Source organism: Aplidium turbinatum, chromosome 4 (assembly GCF_918807975.1).
Source record: "Aplidium turbinatum chromosome 4, kaAplTurb1.1, whole genome shotgun sequence".
NCBI classification, from domain to species: Eukaryota; Metazoa; Chordata; class Ascidiacea; order Aplousobranchia; family Polyclinidae; genus Aplidium; species Aplidium turbinatum.
In genome coordinates, this window is record NC_137475.1 from 42,100,359 (window position 1) to 42,128,318 (window position 27,960).

Genomic DNA, 27,960 nt, shown 5'->3' on the forward strand with positions numbered 1-27,960 from the left:
AAGAGATATCAAAAGTCGTGTTAACTACAAATACAGCAAAACATCAAATAAAACGATGAATCAAGCAAAGCGTATACAATCACACCAAAGCACTGAAAAATGATGAAATACGTCAAGCCGAAGAGCTCGATTTATTTTAATACACACCAAAGCGGTTGCAGCAGAAGGTTTGTACTGAAAGCGGTTGAGTTTAGCGTTCAGAAAGATTACAACAAATGCGTCAAATATATTAGTTTCTCGATTCCACAATTCAATTTACCACTTCTGAACAAGACAACACCACATCACCATCTAGTGGATAGTGGGGAAGTTTTTCTTGAAATTTTAACTGGAATACAACGTATGACAAGGTTGAAATAACCTCATAAACAAAATAGAATTGGCTGGTTGTTGCCTAACAATAAATAGAAACACACATTGGGCTGAAACAATAAGAAACCAGAAGCCGTCAACCAAGTAACAACTTTCAATATTCAAGAATGATCATAATCGATGCAGCCCGCGAGCAAAATGTGCCATTTTTACATAGATTCAACGTCTTCTGATCAACGTTTATCGTTGAAAAATAACGGATTTTGCTGTCTGGGCAGACTAGAGCAAATCAAGTCGTGTTTTAGATTGATAGACGTTGATTCTTTGTAAAAAACGAGTGATTTGTTGTCCGGAAAATAACCAAACGAATCGTCCAATCTTTAATTTGAAATCTTCTCGAAGATATAAATGTGGTGAAACCAGACGCCGGGGTTCGGTTCCCGGTTCGGTTACGTAACATGTTTGCGTGAGATACACTTTTATTGGCTGCTGGAAGTTTAAATTCAAGCTATACACTGCACGTAAAAATAATGCAAATATAACTAGAAAACAATAAGTAGTTTTAAAAATAGAAGCACCAAAGTGAAACACAAAGTAATTATTGCGGTCGCATGGTAAATAAAGAAGAAGGTGACAAAAGTGACCGGTAGGCAACAGAGAGTTCCAGAAACGTTATTATTAAGTGTAAACAATGCAAAGAGTGAATAATTAAAACAGCATACACTACTGTATCATCAAACAACATCGCCAATGATGAACGCACTGAACATCCAATAAATTTTGCAAACGTTTGACAAGATTTCATCAATAACACTTCCAACTAAAATTAACTGTAAAACAACGTGATTGAAATAGCTAGAAAATAGCCTTGAGAACAAATCGCCTTTTTTTACATCGACTCAACGTGTGCATACGTTGAATCAATGTAAAAAGGCGACTGATTTGTTGTCTGGAAAATCAGGCAAATCACACTTTGCTTTGGGAACTTATAATAATAAAGACACGATCGTCCGCAATAAAAACAAACTACCTGACAAGGGAATTGAACGCGTCCCGTCATGAAATGTCCCTATCTTAAACGAACCTCTGTGCGACTTTTCGGTTTAATGAGATTACTCTTTTAAGTGGACTAAATTACCTTGGTCCGATTAAACGAGTTGACTGCATCAGTTTATTCGTAATCACATGAAAAACTTTAAAGTTTTCAAATCACCAGCAAATTGTGGTAAACTATTTTGGTATATGAGACAGGAAATACATCAAACATAGTAATATTGTGAAGGAGGCTACGTTATGCTCAATATATCAAGCTTATACTGAACGTAGGGCACCGTTATAACAGGTAGTGCAACTGTGATTGAGTTAATTGACAAGTAATTACAACATGCTGAAGTTTAAAGCTGAAAAATAAAAACTTTAAAAAATGATAAAAACAACACTTCTTCCTGTAACCACTAGGGCTGTTCCAAGGAAATCATTTCAACTTTTTAAATTTTTTTTAAGTTTTGACGGAAAATTTCCTTTCTTCGTTTGAAAGTTCATTTCGGTGTGATTATGTGTCGATTAGAATTGTTCGTTACGAAAAGTCTCGGCAGTCACTGCAACCGATTCCTCAGTTTGGGTGGGTCCAAGTGAACTACAGTCAACAAACTTAGCTCTTTATGCATGATTCAACGTTTACAGACGTCGCAAGAACGTAAAACCGTCCCGTTAGCTCAGGGTTACGCGCCGGGCTCAAGATCACGTGGCGCTGGTTCGACTCTCGGGGTATACGCTTGAGCAACGCATTCTAAGGACTGCTCTCCATTCAGCGGCACCTAGTGAACGGAATACCCCCCCGGCAACATTTCAACAATCGGAAAACTTCACTCTGCCAATCTCGGTAACCGGGCGAAACTACCTGGAATAACCAATCAAGGCTTTGTCAGTCCTAAGATAAAGATTTAAAACCAAACCAACCAAAAACTGATTTTCTTGGTTATCAGAAGAATACTTTACAAGAGCACAATGGCAGGAGCCTGTGCTTAGTAGAGAGGGAGGGAATTTGCTCGGATAGGGGTTGGATCTGGAGGTGGATGAAAAAAGGAAACGGGTACTAAGAGAACATGGAAAGAACAGGTAAAGAAAGAAGCAGACAAGGTGGAACAAATGGAATGGAAAAAAGTGTGAAGACAATTGATAAAAGGAAAAATGGCTCCCAAACTAGTGGGAACAAAATCCTATTTGGATGATTACAAAATTTCATCAACATCACAGAACCATTTGCACATGACTACGGTCATGACAACTGACTATGCACATGATTAACTGTGTTCCCAAAGCTAGTGACAAACCGCTATTACCACAGCGAACCCGCAGAATCAGGCTGGAACAGGTCGTTTGTATCTGCACTCATGAAATAATCACACAACTTTTGATTGATTAAAAACAGGTTCGTATCAATTTCAAAATAAGTTTTGATAAAACAGTAAAAAATTAACTTCAGCAATAAAGGAGAGCGATCAAAGAAGCAAAACTGATGATTTCCAGCAAGTAAAATCCGTCAGTTTTACATTGATTCAACGTCTGCAAGAAAAACTTCAATGCAAAAAGAATGAATTTTGCGAGGGTTGCAACGTTAGGAAGAGAATTGCACAATGAGAAGTGCAACAACCCCCTTTCCAGACAGCAAATCAGTCGTCTTTTACATTGATTCAACGTCTGTAGAAACGTTGAATCAATGTAAAAAGCGACTGATTTGTTGCCTGGGATGCCATAAGCACAAGAGGACGGAATCTTTAATTGTCTTGTCAAAAAAGGTCAAGAACTTTGACTTGTTAATTCCAAGTAGAATTTCCGAATATATAGCATCGCAGAAACCTCACTAGCAAGCCTACATTAAAGAAAAGAGTTTAGGTATGGCTAGGTTGACTGCCTGAACTGCAAACAATGCACCAAAAATGAAATGAGTATTGGGCAGCAAAATGTAGCGACTGGATTGAGCGCGCACCTTTTAATTTTTCATAAAGTTGAATTTCGACCTCTAGCGCTTAACAAAGCAGGTTTCACCATTACCCTGGTTGGTTACGGCAGTGTTGCCAGATGTGAATTTTTTTCTCAAGTTTTGAGAAATGCGGAAAAACCGGAGGGTCGTTAGGGATCGAGGTAACTTGGCAGCCTTGGGGTAGGATTGCCGTGGCAGAAACTGCAAAGCCAATAAGTATTTTCTTGTCTAAAAGACACCGCCTTAAAAACAGGCAACTTTTTAATTTTTTTGTCTGGTACGGTTTAAAGTCGCACAAACTTGTGAAAATCTTTGGAGCGATACTAAAACATTCACTGGCAGACATTTGGCAACACTGATGCAAGGCAAACAGTGCACAGGCGAGTGTGCATGGTAAGCCTCAGAAGGAAAAGTTGAATTTCTTATAGTATGAAAAAATAACTTTGAACAAAGTAACAACAGCGCATTAGGATTTAAAAAGTACAACCAAGCAAGGCTAAGAATACAAGAGCACTTTGAAAAATGTTTGTTGATTGTTAATTTGAAGGAACTTTTTCCTTGTCCACCAAAATACCAAACTTCCAATACATAATACAACTCCGAGGCTACCTAACATTTGGGGATATATGAACAACCCCAGATAGTGTTTGCAAAAATCTTCGAAGTGGAACCGATTTCAAGAACTGTTTATTTTGTGGAGCGATTCAATTGAACAAAACAGTGATGGCCGCATGGTGGCAGAACACTCAAGCGATCGGGGTTTGCTCACAACGTAACGACGCTGGGTAGAGCAGGTTCAACGGGTAAAGTTAACCCACTTCTGTCAAAGGTCGACACCACATTCCTCCAGATCATATCACCCAAGTCTGTTTCCGCTCGTGAACTATAGTCAGCTGACGCCTCACATAGAAGATCAACTAAATTGCTTCAAAGGGTTTTCTCTTGGAAACTCAGTTGTTCGCTCATGACATTCGCTTGGGATGAGAGCAACTCCCTGATGAGACATGGCCACTCTTCACTACAGCCGAAAGTCGTTCATCTCACGAGCCGGCGATTGGGGGCGCAGGACATGATGAGAATGGGGGAAATGGGGAGGCAGCCTGGTACCACCGATCATTGGGCCGTTGCCAAAAGTCACCGTTCCATTAGACGGCGGTATCATCCCATTTCCGCCAGCAGAGACACGGCCATTCCCCATATTCATGTTGTACATGCTTTGCTGGGGTTGCCCGTATTGTTGCTGCTGTTGCATGCCAACGTTTGCCATGGTGACCTGGTTGCTAGGAAACGAGAAAGCAGACCCATTGGATCCACAATGCTTCGATACACCTGGGTTGCCAGCAACCAGTCCTGCACCGTTGGTGGCCTCCAGTCCAGAAAGATCCAGATCTAAACACAAAACGACCATTAAAAAGTATTCAAACGTTGCCCGAAGCTGGGGAAAGCAGGATGTCAATCGCAGATAAACTATTCACAGACGTCAATTAAAAAGATAACTTATTAAAAATCAAAAAATTAACATTCAATAACTGCCACGATTTTGATGCAGTGGCTTAGGAATTACAAGTTTTGATATTTGATTTCCTACTACGCTTTACTGCTTTGCTTTGCTGTGTGCAAGACATTTCATTTTGATTGACTTGTGGATAATCTCACAGCGTCTATTGCTGTGCTTTGCAAATCATAGTACAACTATTGCTGCGGTACCGCGCCCACCAGAAAGAGTCTGCCGCAATGACTGCAGTCTAGATCATTGCTCTTCAACAAGGGGGTCTCGCAGAACATGTAGCGGGGTTCCGAGAGAGTTCCTCGTTTTTCAGGGTTAATGTTTTGTTGCTTCAGTATACTGATGCGTCACTTTAAAACTAAACGTTTAGATCACCTTGCCGCATTCTCGCTTCAAGTCGGCCAGTTGGTTGAGAGGTTAAGTGCAGTCAATAGTCGAAAAAAAAAACAGTAACAATCGTTGAGTCTCTATCATTGTTATGCATGTATTGTACAAGAATTTTTTTTTATCATTTTTTGTTAGTGGAGGGTTCGTGACTAACGCAAAAGTAGGGGGATTCTGTGATGACAGAAAAGTTGAAGAGCACTGGTCTAGCTTGTGACTGTATTTCTAAAAGTTCACTTCCAACCAAGAGCTATTTACAGTCAGACAGCTTCATTTCTTGAGAATGAGAGTCGTATACAATCGTCAAAACGTGGATGAAAACAACGTCTCAAGACGTTCAAACGATGTAAACTTGGCAATCTCGACAAACAGGTCATGGATGGATTGGATGCCCATTGACTTTAAATCAGTGGACCAATGTCTTGGAACGGCAATCGAAAGGGCGTCGGTTCGACACCGCTCAAGAGCATGCGGCTGTGTTTTTGGTAAGGCATTTAAAAGCATGCCTGAAGGAGTGAAGGTGGACATGAAGATTGGCTTCCTTGTCTTCCCGTCTACTTAATCTAAATCTTCAATCACCAGACTGTGTAAGCCTGGATACGACAAACAAACAGTGGGCCACTTAAAAGGGGCCATCAAACAAACTCAAATGGTAACCCCCGGTGATATCTTAGCCGTGAGTTATGCAATTAGCCCAGTCTATTAGCCAACCCTATACTAATCGGTATATGTTACATCATGTTGTTATTTGTAAAATAAAGGCGCAATAAACATATTGTAAAAGCAGTAGCACGTTTGGTCGAGCAGTGAGTAACTCTTTATCGCAGTATCATTTAGCGTGCCATGTGTTAGTGAGCCTTTTTATATCAAAACGTTTACAGTATCAATGGTGAGAACAGACCAATACGTCATGGCAGGGGATTTCACAGAGTCGAACTATCTTGTGGATTTGTTCTCAGTATGTTCGCATCTGTGACGTGGCTGACCAAATAAGCATATTTCGTTTGTTTGTTTTTGTTAAATTTTCGCACGTGTTTACGTCACAGACGCTGAAACAAGAAAACTGTTCATGAGAATTCTCTATCCAACAAGCGGGGAATTCTAGACTGAAAAGTTTACATCAAATATACGAAAATAGCATGGCTTCGCAGACAAAAAGATAACTTCAATGGTATCTTACTTGGATTGTTTTGGGAAAAAATGGAATTAAAACCAATCGTACGATATCCTGTCTTGGAAGGAGGATCTGTGTCTTGCAACATCAAGTGATCGAGATCACTCATCCCAGGATTGAAAATGTCCTTGTTATCAATATCGAGATCTGATGGATACTTCTGATTCATATGCATGAGGTTGCTTTGTCCTTGCAGCTAAATATAGATGGATGGTGTTAGACAGGGAGGATGAGGCTTGCGAGGCTAAACCTCTGTGCACATTAATGATATTCCTTCATCAGACAAGATTACCAGATTTGCCATCAAGTCTAAGTACACGTAAGCAGATTCCTTAAAACAGGTAGCTTCAGCACTGAGCTGTTGACTCAGGAGCATGTCTTGTAAAGTATTGCAAACAAAAAATATTTCACAGTTAAAAATGAACAAACTTATCACCAGGGGTAAATGAAAACAGGGTAACGAATTGTTGAATTGCAATATTTTGAAGCCTTTAGAAGAGGGTACTAAACACACACTAGCATAAAACGTTTTTTACATAGTGAGATTCTGTTATTCGTGATGACCGTTACACACGAGCGTTCTTAGAATCATTCTCAAACACAATTTATTTTAAGTCATATATGTATTTTTTATGCATGAGCAAGCCGAAGATGTTATGGCGATAGTAAAATTGATTGTTACGTAAGAAAATTGCTGGACAAATATCATTATTTAAAATACAAGCCCAATGCAAATTAGAAGTTTTTTGCTATCATTAGACAAAGAACTTGAAGTTACGTCAGTGCAATGTGTCAGGGGAGTGTAAAATTGAATAACTACGTTTTCCATACAATGTCAAATCACTGGGAACAACCCGAGCGATGCTTTTACCACCGACCTGCTGCACCTGTGGAGCTTGGTCATAGTTTTGCATCTGCATGCTGCTGTCAACACAGTTCGGCTGCTGCCTCTGCTGGTGCAACATAGGAATGGAATTGACCTGAAACGTTACGCATTTGTAGATCTGGTTTAAACTGACTTGAGAGCTTTATAAACTGGTTCAAACTGGTTTTAAGAGCTTGTTTAAGTCGATTTGAGAATTTCAACTGGTTTGAAGTTTCAACAAATAATGTTTGGCTTTTAAATCTTTACCCACGGACTGACAAAGCCTTTGATAGGTTATTCCTGGCAGTTTCCCGCACTGATAGAGGCTTTGAGCCACTGACGCAAGGCCGGTTACCAAGATTGGCAGAGTAAAGTTTCCATAGTTGTTAGAAGTGTTGTTGTATGTGACCTACTCCATCCACTGGGTGTCGCTGAATGGAGAGCAATCCCGAAAAGCTTTGTTCAAGCGCACACCCCGAGAGTTGAACCAGCGCAGCTTGATCGTGAGTGGCGCTTAACTGCTGAGCTAACGAAGCGGACGAGGGTTGAGTGTTGTGCAAACCACAGCAAAAAGAAGCAAGAATGATGAATGCAAATTAGCAGTAGATGCACCCCAGACAAAATGAAAAATGGTTCGGAATTGTGTCTTGAAGCTTTTTGCATTAGCCGACTTTGAATGGAACCATTTCCTTGTAGAAAGAAAGAACGTGAACAAATATGAGGTTCGACTCTGAGTTTGTTAATTGAACAAAAGCAATAGGTTTAACCAAAAAATAGTAAGTCGAATCTTGGCAATATCACAACTAAATTTACCTGCTGTCTGTTCATGTTTATTTGTGATTGGTTGATGGTATTTACGTCATTACTTCTTCGTACAATCAACTGAAAGATAATAATATATAACATTATTAGATTGACATCGACAATACAAAAACTCTTTCAACTAACTGATCGATGTTCAATGACACAGACAACAGTCGTTCGATACCCAGAGCGTAGTCACCTTGGCATGACACTTTCCCAGACAGCAAAACCCGTCATTTTTACATTGATTCAACGTCTGCAGACGTTTTGCTGTGTGGGTTATGACACGCTGAAGGGTGAACACAAAATTGCTTATGATCTTTCCATCCTTCCATAAATCTTCAATAGCTGCGACTATTACCTACAACTTCATGTTATTTTCTATGCAGTTAAAAACCCACCTCAGCCTTTATATAAAATATGTCTTTCTAGTCTCACTTACGCATACACCCTTTTAAACTTATTTATGTTGGATAACACACTCGTGAAGCACTAGCTAAAACATCACCTACTTGTTGATGTTGCTGCTGCTGTTGTTGTTGACTTTTGTTATGGGGGTATTGGGCCTGAAAAATAAGACAACGTGATCACTTCACACCATGCTTTGCACTCATGGATAAGATGCTTGGCTTATATGGCGCATAGAAGTTGTAAAAGCTGCGCTTTAAGCACTTAATGTAGCTTTCAGATTAAACAATCTAAAGTCGGCTGAAGATTCATACACGAGTCTGAGACGGGATGTCCCGGGCTTGTATTAAACGGGCAATCCTTTCAATCCCGGTTGTTGCTGTTTATTACAACGGTTTATCAGTGCACACATTTGGTGAGATGTAAAAATCATGCACTTTCAATTATTTCTTAAACATGTTTAAAGTTGTGGATTCAACAACAAATTATCAAGTTTCATTGAAAAACTGGTCGCAAAGCAAAATCAATGTTAAAATAAATGAAAATTTGTCATTGCTGTGAACTGAAAAAGTAAACAATATAAATGGAATTTTCGTGGAGAGATCATTTTGTTGAAGTAAATAAAGTTTTACGGCTAAATAAAGTAATAAATAAATTTAATGATGCTATGGAAATACGTACGTAAACATTTTGTTGAGCGCAGGTGCTGTGCTGTTGATTGTTGACATTGTTGAACGTTGAAAACAGGGAGCCCTGAGATCCAGTTTGTGCTTCTCCGCTCTAAATGACAAACATAAATACATGACTTTTGCGTAGGCAGACGTTGAATCACTGTAACAAATGGCTTATTTGCCGTCTGGGTTGCCATTGTTGCATATCAGTAAAAATGGCTTGAAAAAAAAGTAAATAAGCTTTCTTAATGCAAAGCTGAGCGATACCGCTACCTTTGAGCAAAAGTTACACAACACTACTTGTACTACCAAGTCAGTCATGCGCTATCACAGCTTGAAAGAGTTTTCATAACATATGACAAGTTCCGATTAGGTTTAGAAGCCATAGTAACAGCGTTGGTGAACGACATCTACCTGTTGTCGCCTGAGGCTTTCGGACATGTTGTATTTTGGCTGTGGTTGGAGCCGTGGCATTGTGTTGGCCCTGGCTCGTGGCATGCTACTGCCAAGGTCAACGCTGGATAGAACTTTGTTGGTGGGTTGGTTGTTCTTGTTAAGTGCTTGTATCTGCAAAACAAAGCGAGTGCGATAACGGAAATGTGGTAACTGCACGCCTTATCCAACCGACACTTCATGCACAGCGTTCATCTAAAAATTATATAGCGAAATCATGTTTTGGTTGATGGCGAATAACCAACCGTAACAACTCACGGATTAAAATTGTGGATCACTTTTCTGCATAAATTCTCAGTCAAAATTGAACATACAATTGAGAAAGTGACTTACAGTTCTGTCATCAATCCACATACACCATTGATCAAATGTTGCTTGCACAGTCGTGAATGACATTAGACAATAAAACGAAACCTAACCACCAGATGCGAAACTGCTGTTCTCAAAAAGGACTTAATGATTTATGGCTTGTCATGTCAACATAACCACAGCAATCGTGACATTGCATCCACATACAAATTCAATTAATCTCTCAGACGACGTAGAAATCGAAACCGACCAAGCTGTAGGCAGTGTGAAAACCATAGAAAATACGGGTCCACGTCTTTTAGGCGCTGACAGGTAGGCGCTGGTCTAATAGGCGCGCACACTGTGGCGTCTGGATATTTAGGTGCGGAGCACTGTGGCGCCCGTTCATTTAGGTGCTATTCCTAGTAAAGTCTGTAGATTGTATCAGCTTGGCAGGTAGGGGCGTAGGGCAATGCTTTTCACACAAAATATTATATTGAACAGGAAAATATATTGTTTTGTTAATGCGTGTGCGTTGTTGGTCATGGCTTCAGTGAGTGAAGTTGCTTAAACCGCCAATGCTTTTTCACACAAAATGTTATATTCAACAGAAAAAATATATGGGTGAAGCTGCTTAAACCGGGAATGATTTTCACACAAATTGTTATATTGAAGAGAAAAATATGTCATGGCTTCAGTGAGTGAAGCTGCTTAAACCGGCAATGATTTTCACACAAAATGTTATATTGAACAGAAAAATATGTTATGGCTTCCGTGAGTGAAGCTGCTTAAACCGGCAATGATTTTCACATTAAATGTTATCTTGAACAGAAAAATATGTTGTTTTTTTAATGCGCGTGTTCAGCATTTATTTCTTGTTAGTCCAGGTTTGCGTCGGCGAAAGCTTTATCAATAAATTATTCAAGTTTCCGAACATGTATGAGTTCACTTTTAGTTAGGTCAAATAATAACTAAACATCAGAAAAAAATGTACCGTAGCCTGTATTCAACCGGGCGGTAGGCTTAAGTGAAGAGTAACTTAGTTTTCCGTCAAAACCCCGACTAGGTTTAATAACGAGCGAAGTCCCACCATTATGCTTGCAACTTGTAGCCAAGGTGTAGCCTATATGCTCTGTAGAAATGTATTCATGTGAACAGTAGTAGAGCGTCTTACGCGTTCTCGTCACATGGCCAATCCATCCCGAACAAAAGTAATTGCGAAAGATAACAGATTAAGTAAAGTTCCATCTGGCTGCAACTTGTGTTCAGGATGCATTGCAAATGTCCTGTAGAAATGTGCTAATATCAAGAGTAGTAGAGCGTTTTCACGCACCTCAACTCCACACGATCTATCCGTCTCAAGTAGAAGTAATTATTAAAGGTAACAGATTGCACAAAGCTGCGCCTTTAAACCGGCAACTTCTACTCCAGAAGTACGTGTCCTGTGGAGATCAGGTGGTCTGCTGGTCTAATTGCCCTGCATATAAGCCGATGTTGGATCTGAGCACTTCATTTGCACCGAAAAGTTTGGTAAGTTTGCCACATCATAAAGCAAAGATTGATATGGCAGCTTCGACTATTTCAAGTTCACGTAATCGTGAAAAAATTACTGCTGATGGCTTCATGTATACGTTGCAGTGTTTGATTGCGCATTTTTCGTATTTATTAATTGTTTAATAAAAATCTTCATCCTTCCACCTCGTGTAGCCAACCTTCTCAAACAAAAGAGCTTGCTGTGGCTTCTTTGCTGTAGCCTAGGCTACTTGCAAAGTCAGGCACTACACACTAAAATTTTAACCACCCGCTTCAATATAGACTAAGGTATGATTTTTTTACTGATGTTTAGTGTAGTTATTATTTGACTTAACTCTTTCGCAACCACCGAGGTCAAGACGTTTAATCTAAATAACCAGACATTTTTCACACAAATCTGTTGTATTTACGCCGTAAAAACATCTCATGTGATCGACGTAGACGCACAATCTTGACATCAAATGAAAGCATACATCTTCAGCTATCCGAAGATGCAAAGCTTTGCAATAAAATTTAAAACATTCAATGTACGACTAGCAACTTTCCATACGGTGTTTTTTCTAATTTCTAAAAAAATTAAAAATTGGCAGAAAAGTGTACTTCATTATAATCTTTACTACCCAAGCATGATAAAATAATTTGAAAATATATGTAGTTTAATCGAATGCCAAAACAATTCTGCACATGAGAAAAATTTTACTTCATTTCTGCGCGCAATGCTTTAGGTTTAGGAGGTACAGCAAAATAATTATGGAGAAAATTTGGAAAATTTTAAGCAAAAAGTTTACGTAATTTAGCCTACAGTCTTTTTGATCGAGAAACATTTTGTGTGAAAAGCATTGCCGGTTTAAGCAGCTTCACTCACGGAAGCCATGATATAATTTTCTGGCAAGCTGCCATGCTGATACAATCTACATACTTTACTAGGAATAGCACCTAAATGACCGGGCGCCACAGTGCTCCGCACCTAAATATCCAGACGCCACAGTGTGCGCGCCTATTAGACCAGCGCCTAACTGTCAGCGCCTAAAAGACTTGCTCCCGAAAATACTGGCAAACTGCAATTCAGTTATTCCTATGTCCAAGTAAGCATCGCAGGATAATGTGATATTTTGCAACAATATCGAGATACAAATAAAGCAAATGTAATTCCACACTGCATCTTTAATACCCACTGTCCAATGTCCATACTAATCAGCTTAGCAAATGTTTGTTTCTAAGGCAAGTATGTTTACATCTCAGGAAAAATACAATTCAGAGGTTTCGATATCACGGACAAACGCAAACAACACGAAAGTCAGTCGTTCAAGCATTAGGTTCGGCCCGAGTCTTTTCACCAGGAAATTTCTGGCTCTACTTAGCTTGGTAATGTTTTGACAATAGATGCAAAAAGTGACCAAAACCGTGCTAGAAATTTCGTTGACAGTGGTGAATAACAACAGAACGTCACTTTTCAGTCAACCTAACTTGCTTTTCTTACAAAGTTTAGCTGACGTGTAAGATTTTTCTCAAATCATGTAAGTAAAGAAGTGAGATATGGCAATTATATCTTTAATGACTAATTTGCAAGGTAAGGTTATTACAGAGCATAAACGCTTCACTAATCCTGTTGAATATGCCTGAAGGAGAAAGGATCCACCATTCCTCCAGTGAGTTTTGACAAGTCGTAATGTTTTAAATTGTGTGAGCACGACGTTTGCTGTATGCCTGAACAAAGCATGCGGCAATCATAACATCAATTTCGAACTAATTTAATCGAAAATACACAAGGAAGAATCAAATAAATTCAAATGTAAACAAACAAAGCTTTGATATGATGTAACCACCGAAACACACGCAATTCAAGGTCTGCTCTAATAGCTCAGTTGATTAGCGCGCGACTTCGTGAACGAAACAGCTTCAAGATCAAGCGGCGCTGGTTCGACTCTCATGGTGTGCGCTTGAGCAACGCATTCTAAGGACTGCTCTCCATTTAACGGCACCAAGTGGATGGAATAATTACCCGGCAACAAGACTTTAACAATCGGAAAACTTCACTCTGTCAATCTCGGTAACCGGCCCTGCGTCAAGAAGCTCTACAAGTATGCTAAACTACCAGGAATAACCTATCAAGGCTTTGTCAGTCCGAGGATAAAGATTCAAAACCAACCAACCAATTGCATGGCCTGAAATGAAATTACAATCACCATAAAAATCACAAACATTTTAAAAGGTAAGAAGGTATCCAACAAGCGACATACCACAGTGCGATTAACTACACAGCAAGTACCCAGACAGCAAATCAACTGCTTGCTACATTGATTCAACGTCCGCAGACGGATCACAATAACAGGAATCTATCACAGAAAGAAACAGCGTGTAATTATCGCCGTCAGTAGCTCAAAAAATCATATCATTACAAAACCAACTAAAGCAGAAAATCCGCCTTTGGCCACCATCTTGACTAGAGCTATGCGTAAGGTTGCCGTGACAACATAACTCCAGATTCACCAGCAAGCCACTTTGACCGCATGAGCTTCGTTTTTGATTAAGAAACTTAAAAATCGTTGCCAAAATCAATGAAGTAAAAATAAAAGCCTACTGGCAAAAGATGTCAAAGATTGCAATGATTTGCGTTTCGTAAAGGCTAAAAATAGAGGATTAGTTATACCATCACAGAACCACTAATTCTATAATCTCAACAAATCTAAATGCGGTAAAAACAAACTTATGACTCACACAGTGTGAGATACTTTTCCAAAGAAAAAAACAAAAAAACAGGATCTCGCAATAAAAAATCACAAATCTAAATGTACTTTAATCAAATTCACAAACGAATAATCACGCAAAAACAATATACAAAGATAACTAATAACTATACTCAGCCGCACACCTGTTTCACCAACTGCCTTAAGTAGCCCTATTCCTAGTGCAGTAAATCAGATTTTTACTTTGATTCAACGTCTACAGACGTTGAAATAATGTTAAAAAGGGTTTTAATTTATACGTTGGTTGGAATCCGCAAGAGAATGTTGCAAAATTTTTAACGTTTTGTGCAATTCAAAATCGCGCGTGACAAGTAGAGTGTGAAGTCTCAATTCTGAGTAGAATTTTGCACCTAAGATTGGCATTTTTACAACTATTGCAACAACACATAGTACACTGTAAATCACGCATAAAACACAAGTATGTGGCAGCAGCGAAGAGGCATTATTGTAATCATCGAGTTAGCTGCTCCTGTTATTAAGCATGCTGCTAAGTGTCTTGCAAAAACACAGCTACGTGCTCTGGAGCGGTGTCGAACCGACGTCCTTTTGATCGTCATGCAGATGTTCTCGTCACTCGGCCTCACAACCGACCAAAATAATCTCACAAATAACACTTCAGGCCACTTGCAGCAAAGTGATCTCCAGACATTTACCAAGCACCATGCTCAATACCAACAACAATGCAACTAACGACGGCTCTAAAACGAGATGGTTTAGTGAAGCACTTGGTAAGGGAAATCCTATTAGATATAATTCACAGCCCATCCACAAATGTTGCCATATTTCTATATTTCCAACGGCCGACGTCAATACGATGTGAATATGGCAACTTTGGTCGTTAAATAAACATCACGTCTAAAATCATGAGCAAATCGTAAGCAACCGTTTACTTGAGAAAACAAAACTACAGATACATGGCGAAACACAAAATGTTCACGAAAATGGCCGAGACTGACAGGAAAAGGTGTGTACGCTCATTGCATCCAAGCAGCCAACCAACCATAGAGCTCTACATCGCGTAACAACAGCATTTTGGACAATTAATCAGTTCTATTCTAAAAACGCACAGGAGTATTGTGATTGTAAAGTTCTGTCCACAATAAGATCATATTGCTGAGTAAGAACTTGAAAGTAAGTGAAGGGAAAATTTGTTAACCTGAGGGGGGCCTGATATGACACATCAAGAAGCACTAAAACAAGAACATTTATCCAAGATGCCCATCAATAATTCATGCAGCTACTTTTAAATTCATCTTTATTGAATTATATGAAACAAGGATCGGAAGAGATTAGCTTTCAATTGCATTTCGCTGTGGAGTTAATTTTAAAGAAATCGGAAATCGATGGCCTACAAAAATCGCGTTTTTCGCTTTTAATGCCACAGTTCTTATCTTCAAAGGTGAAGAAGTGAAAAACAGCTAATTGTGAATTACACTTAACATTAGGGTCAAGAGCTTTGTAACAGATTCGTTATTTACGCGAAGAAGTGAGAAGTCCTAGTGGTGATTAACCATCAGTGAAGATGCAAACATTTTTAATTTGACGGAGCAAAGAAAGCAAGAGTGTGTGCGCGCTGGATAGCAATAACGTTTACTCACTGATCAGCAACGTTAAATAGATGAATTGTCAGGAAATTCCATAAATACGTTTGCAAGAAAATAGCCTGTAGTTACGTAATCTTAATTGAAACTTGTCAAAAATCTTTTTCGGCCGACCTGTTGTTTATGCTCGCAGACGGCCATTATCGCAATCCAACCAATCACTTTGGCAGCCGTGACGTCACGGATGCAGACAATGGCGTCAACAACAGACTCCACGCGCACGACAAGGCCAAGTCTGATGGGCACAATGACCATTTCTTTCTCCAACAACAACAATAAACGAGTTCCACTTCTAGCATCCAAATGTTGAGATATTGCAAAAGACCACAAGATTTAGCTCGGCAGCTATGTTGTAATAAAACAATATTTTACGGTAGCGAGCAGTGAAACTATCTGCGACTGTTGTATCAGTGGCTTACTGGATTGAATATCTCAGTCTACGCACCGAAGTCGTTACACGTGGGGTCCATACCGTATCAAATCATACTAAAAACCTCGTACAAAGGACACAAGTGTCGCTCCTCAATCCTCATAGTACTCGGGATTGAATGAATCGATTTTTGGATAGCAGTGCGCTCGTCTGTCACTCTGTATAGCTGCACTGAAACTTTCTACCATAGCACTGAGCGCAACGCATAAACGTAATGGATACAGCGCGCCATTGAAACACACAATGTAAAAGTGTACCTGCTTTTGTCCAGAGGCAGGGGAAGTGAGATAGATGTTTGTGCGGTCTGTGGAGGAGCACTGTGTCATCGGGGAGGATGGGTTCAAGGTGTCGATGTCTAATAAAACGTAATGTAAAACTAAGACACGTTCATAATGAAATTGCAGTATCTAACTGTGGTGACATTCAAAAAATGAAGAACGGGTTACATCTGCCAGCCCAGCATCAGACGTCACACTATAAAACGATACTAAACAGTCGCCAAATGTTAATAAAAGCAAAACCACTGCGCACTAGGTAATAAATATAGCGGTGCAGGTTGGTAGCTTTTAGATTTTTTGTTAGTTATATCAACATTCAATAGCTCCTTGCGTGGCATCTTCGAAAGGTCCTGTTCCATCACAGCAAAAAAACGATAGTTTTGCAAGTTTTGAATGCAGTAACTGAGTTTGTCCATTTGCTTGGCATGTTTATGTGCCGTACCATATCATGTTGAATGGGACAGGCAGCAAACCACCAGTTGTAGATGGCCATTCATCTCTCGCGAAAAGTCGTAAATAAGCCGGTTGCCACGTTCAACAGCTTGCGGGAGCTAGTAGTATGCAAGCAATTTCAAGAATGAAAGTTTAAAACAACGAACTTATTGACCAGACTAGAAGTTTTTGCAGAAGCTGCAACTCACTGATACTTTCCAAAAGGTCGCTCGCTCCACCGGTCAACGAATCAAGATCAGCAACCAAACCAAAGGCGTCTGTCCGATCAAATAAATCGCAGCGACCTGCGTAAAAATAAGCATGCGATGATTGCACCAATTAGAGTACTCGGCAAGCGTGTAGTAGGCTGCAATCGTTAAAGATTTTTTTTTCAAAACTGACTTATCAAGTAACCTTTGCATTCCGGCAGGCAGAAATGAATACATCTCTCAGTGCTCACAGCCATCGCTGGATGGGCCGCCGGCTAGTATCGAACCCGCAAACCTGTAAACTCCTTTTTGGCAATTCAAACCGCAGTACCAAAAGTTAATGCACTTATGGGCGCATACCTGCCGCAGCGCCATGTGGGCTTTGACAGGATAGACAAATTTACTTTTTTGCACAAGTCATGACAAACTACAATCGACAGCAAATCGACCGTTTTTTATATTGATTTAACGTCTGTAATGTCTGCAGACGTTGAATCAATGTAACAAAACGGTTGATTTGTTGTCTGGAAAGCTTTGATCGAACAAGTTTAAACGTTTTTGAGAAGTTGGTATAATGGTATAGCAAATAATAAATTGTCCGTCAAAATGTCACTGATGATCGCATTTCCGGATTAAGTTTTCGGTATCATTCCAATACACCTTGGTTCTCACTTGAACCTAAAGCAATTATACGTTCTTCGGTAATGTTAAAGCTGCACCCTCGCTTGAAATAGCTTTTCCCGCAGTTAGAATAAGAAAAGTCGAGTAAAGTGAGTCTTTTGAGCCCAAAAACACCACCAGACGCACAGGTCAATCACTCATTTGCGTAGATCCAAGCCAACAAAATTAGAGAGGTCGTTAAAATTAATTTAATGACGTTGGAAAATTTCCAACATTGCATGAGAACCCACTTCCTGGTGCGTAGGTGGAGAGAGGAGACAAAGGAGGAGGTCCATCATCTTCTAGATCTTGAGTGAGCAAACTCCTTGGAGGAGACATGCGACCACCTAGACTGCTCGCATTCGAGCTGGTCCGAGGCCGGTACGTGAAGCTGAACAATAAATTAAATTAAATTTGGGTCCAAAATTTTAAAAACCTTTATCGTGAGCAAATAAAGACAAATGAATAACAACCACTGATTGTAAACAAACCAGTTTGTTGGATTTTTGTTACAAGCGGACATTAAAGTCTTTATTAAATAATTTTTTTACTGAAAAGCAAACCTGAAGCCAAATTTTCTATTAAACTCAAGAGAGAAAACTGCCACAAGTCTGCTGATAGTGTGTACATACAAGTTAGCTTTGACCATTCTTCATATATATCTGATGCCAAACTCCAAACTTCACCAAACCCACGAGGACAAGCAGTCAATAATTATTCAAAACAAAAGTTTGAAGATACCCGAAGTCTGAAACAAGCGACTTGCTCAGTGGATGGTCAAAATCACCCGAACCATCTGGACCGGTTGGGCTCCTTGCCCATGTTGGAGAATCTTTTTTCGTCGCAGCTTTGAGTTTTTTTTGGAGTTCAGTCTGCAAAATGCAAACAATACGTGTTATTTATAAAAAATTGGATGGTGAGTGGTATTCTCGCAAAATTTAGTCACATCTCGAATCAGTTGTCAGATGGTTTCCATGCAGGAAACTGAGTTTTCGCGCATGGTTATTTCATTTAATCTTTTCAAATGAGAGCATTTACATCAAACGTGATTGAAGAAAAACACAAAACATACAAGGTAACATACAAATCTTTTCAAAAAGCGAAATAAGCAGCTGAAATGCAACACACAAATCATCGACCACTGCCGCAGAACAAGTGATGAAATCTGAAAGTTTATGTTACCGGTGTTGTTATACAAGAGCAACATAAAAGCAAACAAACAAGAGCAACAACGTAACGACATTAAGCGTAAACCATCAGTCAAAACCAGTGGCGACTCGTGGTCTCAAAACATGGGGGGCTGCATCAACCAGTAGGCTAACCTAATATAAATAATTATAAACCTGTACCGGACTGAGTTATAAATGCACTGAGTTAGAGTTAGTAACACAGTAACATGTTCTTTTAATTGGCTGCCGTTTAATGTTTTTATTATTCAAAGTAAACTTTTGATAAGGGCTTGAATTTGGTCAAGTTTAGGTGGCCACCAGATGGAGCTAATACTATTATGAGACTTGGTATTAACTTAGTTGGTTAGATCTATGCTTGTGCTTTCCTACGATAGCAAATTTGTTGAAATTGAACTAAAAATGAATAAATGGGAGACAATTTCCTTCAGGTGTTTTTCAGTGCATTTCCACCCCGTACTTCCTCCTTTATAATAGTCCATTCCAACCTGTGTGACGTATTATGACGTCATCATCCAGAGGGAAAAAGCACCAATAATTACAGTAATTGGCTTTACTTCACATCAAAACTAGTCTGTCTCAGTGACTTCTCAAAACACAGATCAAGTAAAGTAACCTACGATCCCTTCACCTAATCACCGATAGCTTCCACACGCTTTCCCTAAAGATTTACGAGAACCAAAGTTGGAATCCCTGACCAGGGTCTGTTCTATTTGCAGTCCCTGCAGCGCTTGTTCAGTGATGCTAGAAAACTTTTTTCTGAAAAACCCACATCATGAAAAAAAGAACAAGCAACACCGGACCTGCAAAATTTGCAGACCCAGAGTTGCCAATTAATGTTTGTAATACAATTTTTTTTTTATTACAAAAAAAAATAATATTTAGAGTTTTTTAATTCTTCAAGCGAAATAAATTTAAAAAAACATGGCAAAACTATCTATATGCAATATAATTCACAAATGCACAAAAATGTTGGGGGGGCTGCAGTCCGGCAGTCCCTTATGACGAGCCGCCACTGGTCAAAACGGATAAACCATCAAACACAACGGTAGCTTCTTTTCGCATTGCTGAAATTGTCGACCATGCTAAATACAAGGACCCAGCCAGTAAACCGGTCCTTTCTTGTATTGATTTAAAGTCAGCAGGCATCATGTCTGTTCAACGTATACATCCGTTGAAGCAACATCTGATGTGTATATAAAGCAAAATAATATAGAAAGGACTAGTTTGCTGGTTTGGAAGTAGAGCGTAGAGTTAGCAAGTCACTGCGATGTTGCTAAAATAAAAAGTGCTTAAAAATAACACGGCCATGGCATCTGGATAAACATTCTCTGTGCCTGTTTGTCAACATTAAATAGTGACTGATAGCCACGAACACGGTGGCAATGTTTGAAGCTCGCCATCAAATTGTTGAAACCGAGAAAACAGCCAATTTGGTCAAATGACGTCACCGTTCTGGCTGGACTCATGTGTAATAATAGTTTCTTGGGCATGAATTATGTGGAAGCACAGCACTTCCGACTCTTAAAGTGCAGCAACTTTTAAAAATTACAAGATTTAAATGTCAAGCGAATCGCTTAACATAGCATCCGTTGGTGAAGCAATCCATTACTTTCCTTTACTGGCTGCATGCATGCAACAGTATTTTTCATATCGTTTACACGTCTAGCGACATCAAAGTAACGTAAAAAGGGAAACTGTGGCTATCTGGACAGTTGCCGACTAATGACAGTGACAATATAAAGAAATGTAACTTTAGTTGCTAAATAATCTATCTGAATCCAAGCAGAAAATTTTCGATTATTTTGCACAGCTTCAACGTTAATGTTCTTGAATTGAAATGAACAGAACTTTTATTGCCACTGCTGCTAATCAGCTGGCAACTTTCCACCCAACTTCCGCTATGAGGGTTGCTCCGACGTCATAACCAATCAAGACAATGGAAACCAAAACGTTTCAAACAAGACTTCCGAAATTTTAAAATTTCTGAAAGTCTGCGCCCACACCAAAGAAGGTCAAACCAAGCTCCGTTTGGGCATTACATAGCGACTATTCAACTTCACAAACCAAAAAAGAGCAGCAACTTGGACTTCAGGAAGACTGTTATACAACACATACATGTTTTGATGTGCTGGCATGAAACGCAGAATACCTTAGTTCCTGATTTACATTGCAGCAATTTTTCATAATATGTAGTTTTCCTACGGTTAAGAAAAAACGATTCAAGAGCTATAAAAAAATAACTTGCAGAATTGGTTTCACACAACCATAACATCAGTTCTTTTATATTGATTCAACATTGTTTTCAACGCAAGAAAATATACTTCTAGAGGAAAAGGATGGGACAGGGCCGCCTGTAGCCGACAATCAAGGCAGCTCATGCAGTTGACCCTCGTTATTCTTGTTTTCTTGACTCACGATATTCTCAGACAAACCGATAAAGGAATCGCCGTCGTGTGCATCCAAAAGCAAAGATTGAAAGAATGAAGAACTGAATTTACAACTGCAGTAGTGCAGAGTAGAAGTCGGCTGTTCAACCGGTGATTGAGTTTCAGTCAATGGAGTTTCATCAACTCAAAAGTGCAGAATAAGCGAGACCAACTCATTTGTCATACTAGAAAAATGTGCTTTCAGAGTATTCAGCGATTCGTTAGCTTATCAATTTAAAACCTTTGCACAGTCAGCTTGACTACTGGTTAAAATGCATCCACCAAAGATTGCTGAAGTTTTCGTCAAACTATTTAAAAAAAACATTGAACGCTGCACAAGGTCAAGTGTTATGTTTGTCATCACCAGCTGACAAACCAGTCTTAGTCACATTGACGTTTTTACATGATTCTAAGGCGGTAAATCATTGCCAAAAAAAATTTCACCAGATATAAAATGGTTTGTTAAACCTTGTGAAAATTATTTCACTAAAAAACTTTCTTGTTTAGCATCAATCCAGAATCAGATGTGCGTGAAGCCATGCAGTTCGGCAAAGACATCCATTGTGTTATAGAGCCAAAGCTGCCTCTGATCCGCAGTTTCAATCAATCAATGTCATTGACCGAGAAACTTTGATTATTTTACTTTTGAAATAATGGCAGTTAGTGGATACTTATTCTAGAACAAAATGATCACGATGTTGTCAAAGGTTGTGTGGCAATAAAAAGGTGAGTCCCGTACTTGTATCCAAGCATCAGGGGATGAGAAGATAAGATTCTCATTATACTAAGCCATCGGCACTAAAGAGAGTAGGGTGGCCAGCTCCTTTCTCTTGCCCGCCTTTTCCTTCAGCAACTACGCCCACCCAATATATCACACCCTGGGTAGAGGTGAGCGGTGTTTGTCAACAACCAGCATAAGCCGGGAGTCGAACCAGGATTGAGTGATTGGAAAGCGTGCGCCTTACCCGCTGCGCCATCCCACCGCTTGTGTGGCAATACCGTACTTAAAAGTGAAGATATAAACTGTTTGGTGAAGTTTCAGCGACTAACAAAAAGCGGTTTCAAAGGTAAATACGAACAACATGCAGAAAACGACATCATCTGAAGTAATCACATCCAAGAAAACAACTTCAAGTACCTTTTTACTGAGTGCCCTGGCTCGGGACTTGTTCAACTTGGCGCTGTTCGTGTCTAAGCTAGTTGTTCTTTTTCTTGACGGCTTTCCTGGCTTAGCGTCATGGTTGATTACCCACCACGAAGACTTCCCGGTTCCTTCGTTTTGCATCCGCTTGAACTTGTTGTGCAACGATAGATTATGCCGAATGGAATTCTGTAATGGAATGTTTAGCAACGTTACATCTTCAAAAAAATGTTCAAAACAGCTTTTTGTCATAACCAGACTTAGGCTTACGCCTAGTGGTTGAAGATTTAAGTTAAGTAGACAGGAAGACAAGAAAGATGATTTTTGTGTCCATCTTCAGGTATTAAATGTCCAGTCAAAATGTCCTGATATAAATAGATTGAATGGGCAAGCAGCTCAAAAAGAAACCGCTTAATAACCAGTGCAACTGCGCAACGCCCTTGGTAAGAATTCGACAACGTATTTTTAACAGAATACAAGCACAACAGTCGTGCTGCTGCGGCGTGCAAGCCGGGCTACTTTTTAAAATTTCTCGAATGATATTCATCTAATGAAGTCCATTAGACGCCTCAAAAGCTAAGAACATTGGAAAGATGTTTGGATTAAAACCTGAAGAAAATATTACACGCTGAACAAAAGCACATTTATTTTACAAAAAGGTATAAAATTAATCATTTTAACCATTATGCAAATATGAAAGCTTAACAGGGTTCCTTGGCATACTAAGCACCATAGACATCACACCGACTTAAATATCACAGAATTCTTAACATTGCAAGCAAAATATCTTCGACAAAAATCAATTCTTTCAGCGTTCTGCACACATTGCTCACACAAAGCTAACATCAATGAGGTTGTCTCTCATACAGTCACATGACAAAAATAGAAAAAAAGCATTAACAAACGGTTAAAGAGTCACTAGAGAGGGTCGTTTAAGGGCAGGCAGCATTCATCCACTCAAAACAAAGAAAACAAAGGAACTCACACTGGCCAAATATATCAAGGCTTTGTTGACAAAGAAGTAGCCAATAATAGCTTGCCATGAAAGTTACGAAGTACAGTGCCCACCATAGAACTCAACAATGGGCGTAGCAAGTGTTTACCCTTATGCCTATGGCTGGGGTACCTTAATCAAGTTGCCAGCTACAAAATAAAGTAGAATATAAATACATATTTTTTATGGTAACTGATCATTTTTGACACTGAAACATGGCGGTGTTTGTTCAAGCTATCCGGGTTAACTTAATAGCCCTTAATAGGTTCGGTATTCCTACATTAAATCTGAAATTTCAATTTAAAATAAAATCGTTTTCCAGCGTTCCAAAAGTCTTCTAGAGTCGTTGTAACGAGCCAAGGTTTCTTTATTATATCCAAGCAACTGTACAATTGTACATCACCATCTGTTTGATGATGTACAGTTGCTTACTTCGAGCGATTGAAGATTTAGATCAAGTGAACACGAAGGCAAGAAAGTTAATCTTCGATTTCAAGACACAGCTGTATGTCAATTTTCAAGCATAGTACCAGAGCTTTCTCCACTCGGCTCTGCAACCGACTATATTACAAGATAATCACATCTTAATTTTTTTATTGAAGAAAAGATACAAGTAAAGTTAGTCTATTTTCCAACGATTGGATCAAATTAGCCAGAAAATCAGTCCTTTTTTACATTGACTCCTACATACGTATTTTATTTATCGTAACTAGGCTACGGTGGTTGAAGATTTACATTAAGTGGACGGGAAGACAAGGAAGCCAATCTTCGTGTCCACCTTCAGGCATGCCTTTAAGTGTCCTGCCAAAGACAGAGCCGCATGCTCTTGAGCGGTGTCGCACCGACGTCATTTGGACCGTACCAGGGCTCTCACCACTCGGCTACGCAGCCGCAATCTACACAAGTTGAATCACTGTAAAAAAGGACTAATTTGCTGGCTGGGAAACAAAACATAAACAATGAAGCTTTTAGAGCCATGCGCTTTCCTAAATTGTGTTTGATGAAAGATCCACTTCATGCAAATGTTAGTATGTCTAATTAACTCATTCCTAAAAACAAGAAAGGTTGGCAACCACTTTAAAGAGCTACCTAACCGACATATTTAGAGAAGCCATGAAAAGTACACAGTTCTTCATAAAGTTCTGTAAATTGTTGTTGGTGAATCATAGGGACAACATCCCATGGCAAAGGTGTTGCCAAACAAAGGCAATCATGACAAAGTGAGAAAATACAGTGTCAACAATACGAAACTGGTTTATCTTGAAAAATGCACAGCTCTTATTTGAGGGCCTTGTACAAATAAAATATTTAATCACAATATGTATTGTAAGTTCATTATATATCATATGTATATATAACGCCAAATCCATGTCACAGTTGAGTGAGAAAAAGTATAAAACCGGAAATCACTTTTGATTAGACTAAGTGAATTGCAATGAATTTGATTGAGAAATGCTTACCCAAAGTTTCTAAACTAAGTTTGTTATTGTTATTTGTTATTCAAAAATCAAGATTGGTTCAAAAACGTTTGTTCTCAAGTTCGAGCAAGTCACGTTGAAATTACTACCAATGTCAGCCCCACCAATACGACGCTACGGCAAACTACTTCACACATCTTGCACATTTCAAGTCGTGGAATTGAAAGGTAACATGCGAAAGATTTCCCGGGCAGTCACATTATCGCAGGCAAAGCTCTAGTCAAGCGCCTCCAGCTAAATAAGAGTTATAAGCAGAAATATATCGGATTAGCTTTATCCGAAACTTAGTCACATACCAAACAGAATACGCTTCTACAATGTGACAATATTCCACAACCAAGACATAAACAAGCCAGACACAAAATCTGTCATTTTTACATTGATTCAATGTGTATGGACGTTAAATCAATGTAAAAATTACAGATTTTATTGTCTGAGAGGCGTGTGCTTGCCTATCATTTCTCATTCTATGCGCGCGAGGAACCAAAGCAAGTACAATTGAGAGGAGGCAAGAAAACATGCCTTCTATTACAGATACAGACACTACGGTTTTTCTGTTATGTCTAACTGCAGTTAAAAAAAGTAAGTTCAAGATAAGAAACCAGCTTATTGCATCAGCCAGACTACCTTGGCACTGTATTGGTAAATAACTTGTAAGGCAATAAAATTCGTCATTTTTACATTGATTATACGTCTGGTTGAATCAATGTAAAAATGACGAATTCTGTTGCGTACATCATCACAATCGGTAGTTGAGGACAATATGAACCATGAATTCAACCTCACACTAAAATTACCCAGGCAGCAAATCGTTCATTCTACGTCTGCAGATGTTAAATCACTGCAAAAAAAGAAACGATTTGCTGGCTGAGGAGCGGATTATCAACCAACAGTTTGCCAGTCAGCAAGACAAACACCACCGATTACGTTGTTTAAGCATCAGTAACCAGTCGCTCAACAAAAAGCGATAACATTAAAGTGGGTGCCAGGTCACCAGAGTCCGATATTTCAACAGCAATGACTAACGCCAAGATGGCTTCAAATATGAAGGGGGCTTTCTGCTGTCATACTAAAAATTCTTACATAACAAGGAACAGAACTATTGGCTATGAAATCAGAACTATTGAACCCTTCATAAATTTTGCAACAGATACAACAAAAATGTATTATGCAGGTTTTCTCACAGCGGACTTGAACATAAGTCACCTGAGATTTATCCATCAAAAACAGCCGATTACACAACGTTTACACGCTGTCGGACATTGAAACGATGTAAAAAAAATAGCTTTTGTGAGCCAGAATCTGAGCCTCAGACAGCGTCAAATAAACGCTTTGGTTGGCTTCCATGTCAGCGAATTTTGCTGTTTATTTATTCAACATCAGATAACGTTGAGTTGAAGCAAAAAAATCCAAATTCAAATAACTAAGCGGTTGGTCATGATCGCCAAGAACAGAAAAAATACTGTCAATAAGTCAACAGTGTTATGAGTAATGCCTGCTGGATGGCTCTATAGCCAAGGTGAAAAAGAAAAATACCGTAGCGAGAAAAAAAAGCAGATTTCTGTGCCAAATTTGTTTACTGGCGTACAGGACTGCTGATTCATTGTCACCCAGTAAAACGAAAAGCACAAGTCGTCAACAACTCATTCGAATTTTACTTTTTTAGGCGAATCCTGTCTTCGAAAAATGTACGGCAAAGGGTATGGTATGATTCAAAATAGTTTGCTTTCTCTTTACGCAAGCCTGGTACTGTAGTTGAAAACGTATTTGCCAAACATAACTTCAACTTTCACCTGTTAGCCGAAAAAAGCTGTTACTAGTAATGCGTTGGTGATGCATGCAGGTCTTTGCAAGTATGCATGCTACCAGCCATAGTGTTAAAAGAGGGATACTTCAACGTTGAACATGGATCTAAACTTATACTAACAAGTAAATAAAAATATCTTGGTTTTTTGGTAAATACAAAATTTTGTCAAACATACATCTGACTAAAATGTTTCCACCATCAATCAAGTTCATGTAAAACTAAGCAGAGTTGAAAGCAAAATGCTGTCACCAAATGTTTTATTGCCACATACAGGCTGAAAGCGCTGTTCAGACATCTGCCTGGTGAGTGTATTGTGTAGTTCGCTTGGTTGTGGTAGGTTGGACACACAGTGCCGCCGCAATGGCACATCAATAAACAACACGAACCATGAGATCGGGTCACAGGCGACTTTGTTGACGAACTATAGCTTTACGAAATTTTAGAATCCAAAAGACAAAAGATCCGCAATCATTGCATCGTCTCAACGTCGCCAGCAGACGCTTGCACTCTCAAAGTACTTACATAAAGGCTGATGGGCCTTTTCTCTTCACACACCAAAACGTTCGTTATTACAACGAAGTTTGGTGACGTAAAGCGGAAAGAAAGGATTTGAACAGGCGCAGAATAACAACAAACGGCTCGTGGGCAAGAAATTATCTGACCATAGCAAACGTAAGTCTTTTTTCATTCGCTTAAACGTCTGGCAACGTTGACACAATGTAAAAAGAGCAACCTTTGATAGATGGAATATGGTAGCTAATTACATAAGCCACATTTCTCACTTGCTGTTTTACTTCACTGTGTCTAATTTGAAGCAAGAATATGAGTAAGACAAGGATGAGATAAGAAATCAATTTCCGTGTCCGTCTAGGACTCTAGGTGCACACTGCAAATGTGATGTCCTCAATTCGAAGCTGAATGGCTCCTGCAGAATACGTCAAACCATTCAATCGTAAATGATCTTGCATCAGTAATTCCAGGATAGACCCTCGGCCCCAGAGGCTCACACGAAGAAGTAATTCCATAGACCTCAGAGATGCAGCAAAAATATTCCCTCAACAATTCTTTGAAGAATTGATACATCACAAAGTATTTCGTCATAAAGTAGCCTATGACGTATTGGTAAAGGGTTTAAAACCCAGGAGTAGCGAAGTTTTTACAAGAAGTAGCGAAGTAAACGTGGTG

The 27,960-nt window shown here is 39.3% G+C and overlaps 1 protein-coding gene across 1 annotated transcript in view; it reads right to left on the reverse strand.

The window, feature by feature from the left end:
- The window catches only part of LOC145768595 (uncharacterized), a 33,580-nt gene continuing 5,620 nt past the window's right edge, over positions 1–27,960 (reverse strand). Inside the window, exons 2-13 of the mRNA XM_082580129.1 lie at positions 22,494–22,685; positions 18,481–18,611; positions 17,991–18,130; positions 17,080–17,175; positions 16,418–16,515; positions 9,523–9,675; positions 9,119–9,217; positions 8,542–8,595; positions 8,039–8,107; positions 7,239–7,340; positions 6,367–6,556; positions 1–4,684 (exon numbers count right to left, since the gene is read on the reverse strand). Coding sequence (XP_082436255.1) covers positions 4,314–4,684; positions 6,367–6,556; positions 7,239–7,340; positions 8,039–8,107; positions 8,542–8,595; positions 9,119–9,217; positions 9,523–9,675; positions 16,418–16,515; positions 17,080–17,175; positions 17,991–18,130; positions 18,481–18,611; positions 22,494–22,685 — 1,695 coding nt within the window. The 3' untranslated portion in view covers positions 1–4,313. The remainder of the gene's footprint in view (positions 4,685–6,366; positions 6,557–7,238; positions 7,341–8,038; positions 8,108–8,541; positions 8,596–9,118; positions 9,218–9,522; positions 9,676–16,417; positions 16,516–17,079; positions 17,176–17,990; positions 18,131–18,480; positions 18,612–22,493; positions 22,686–27,960) is intronic.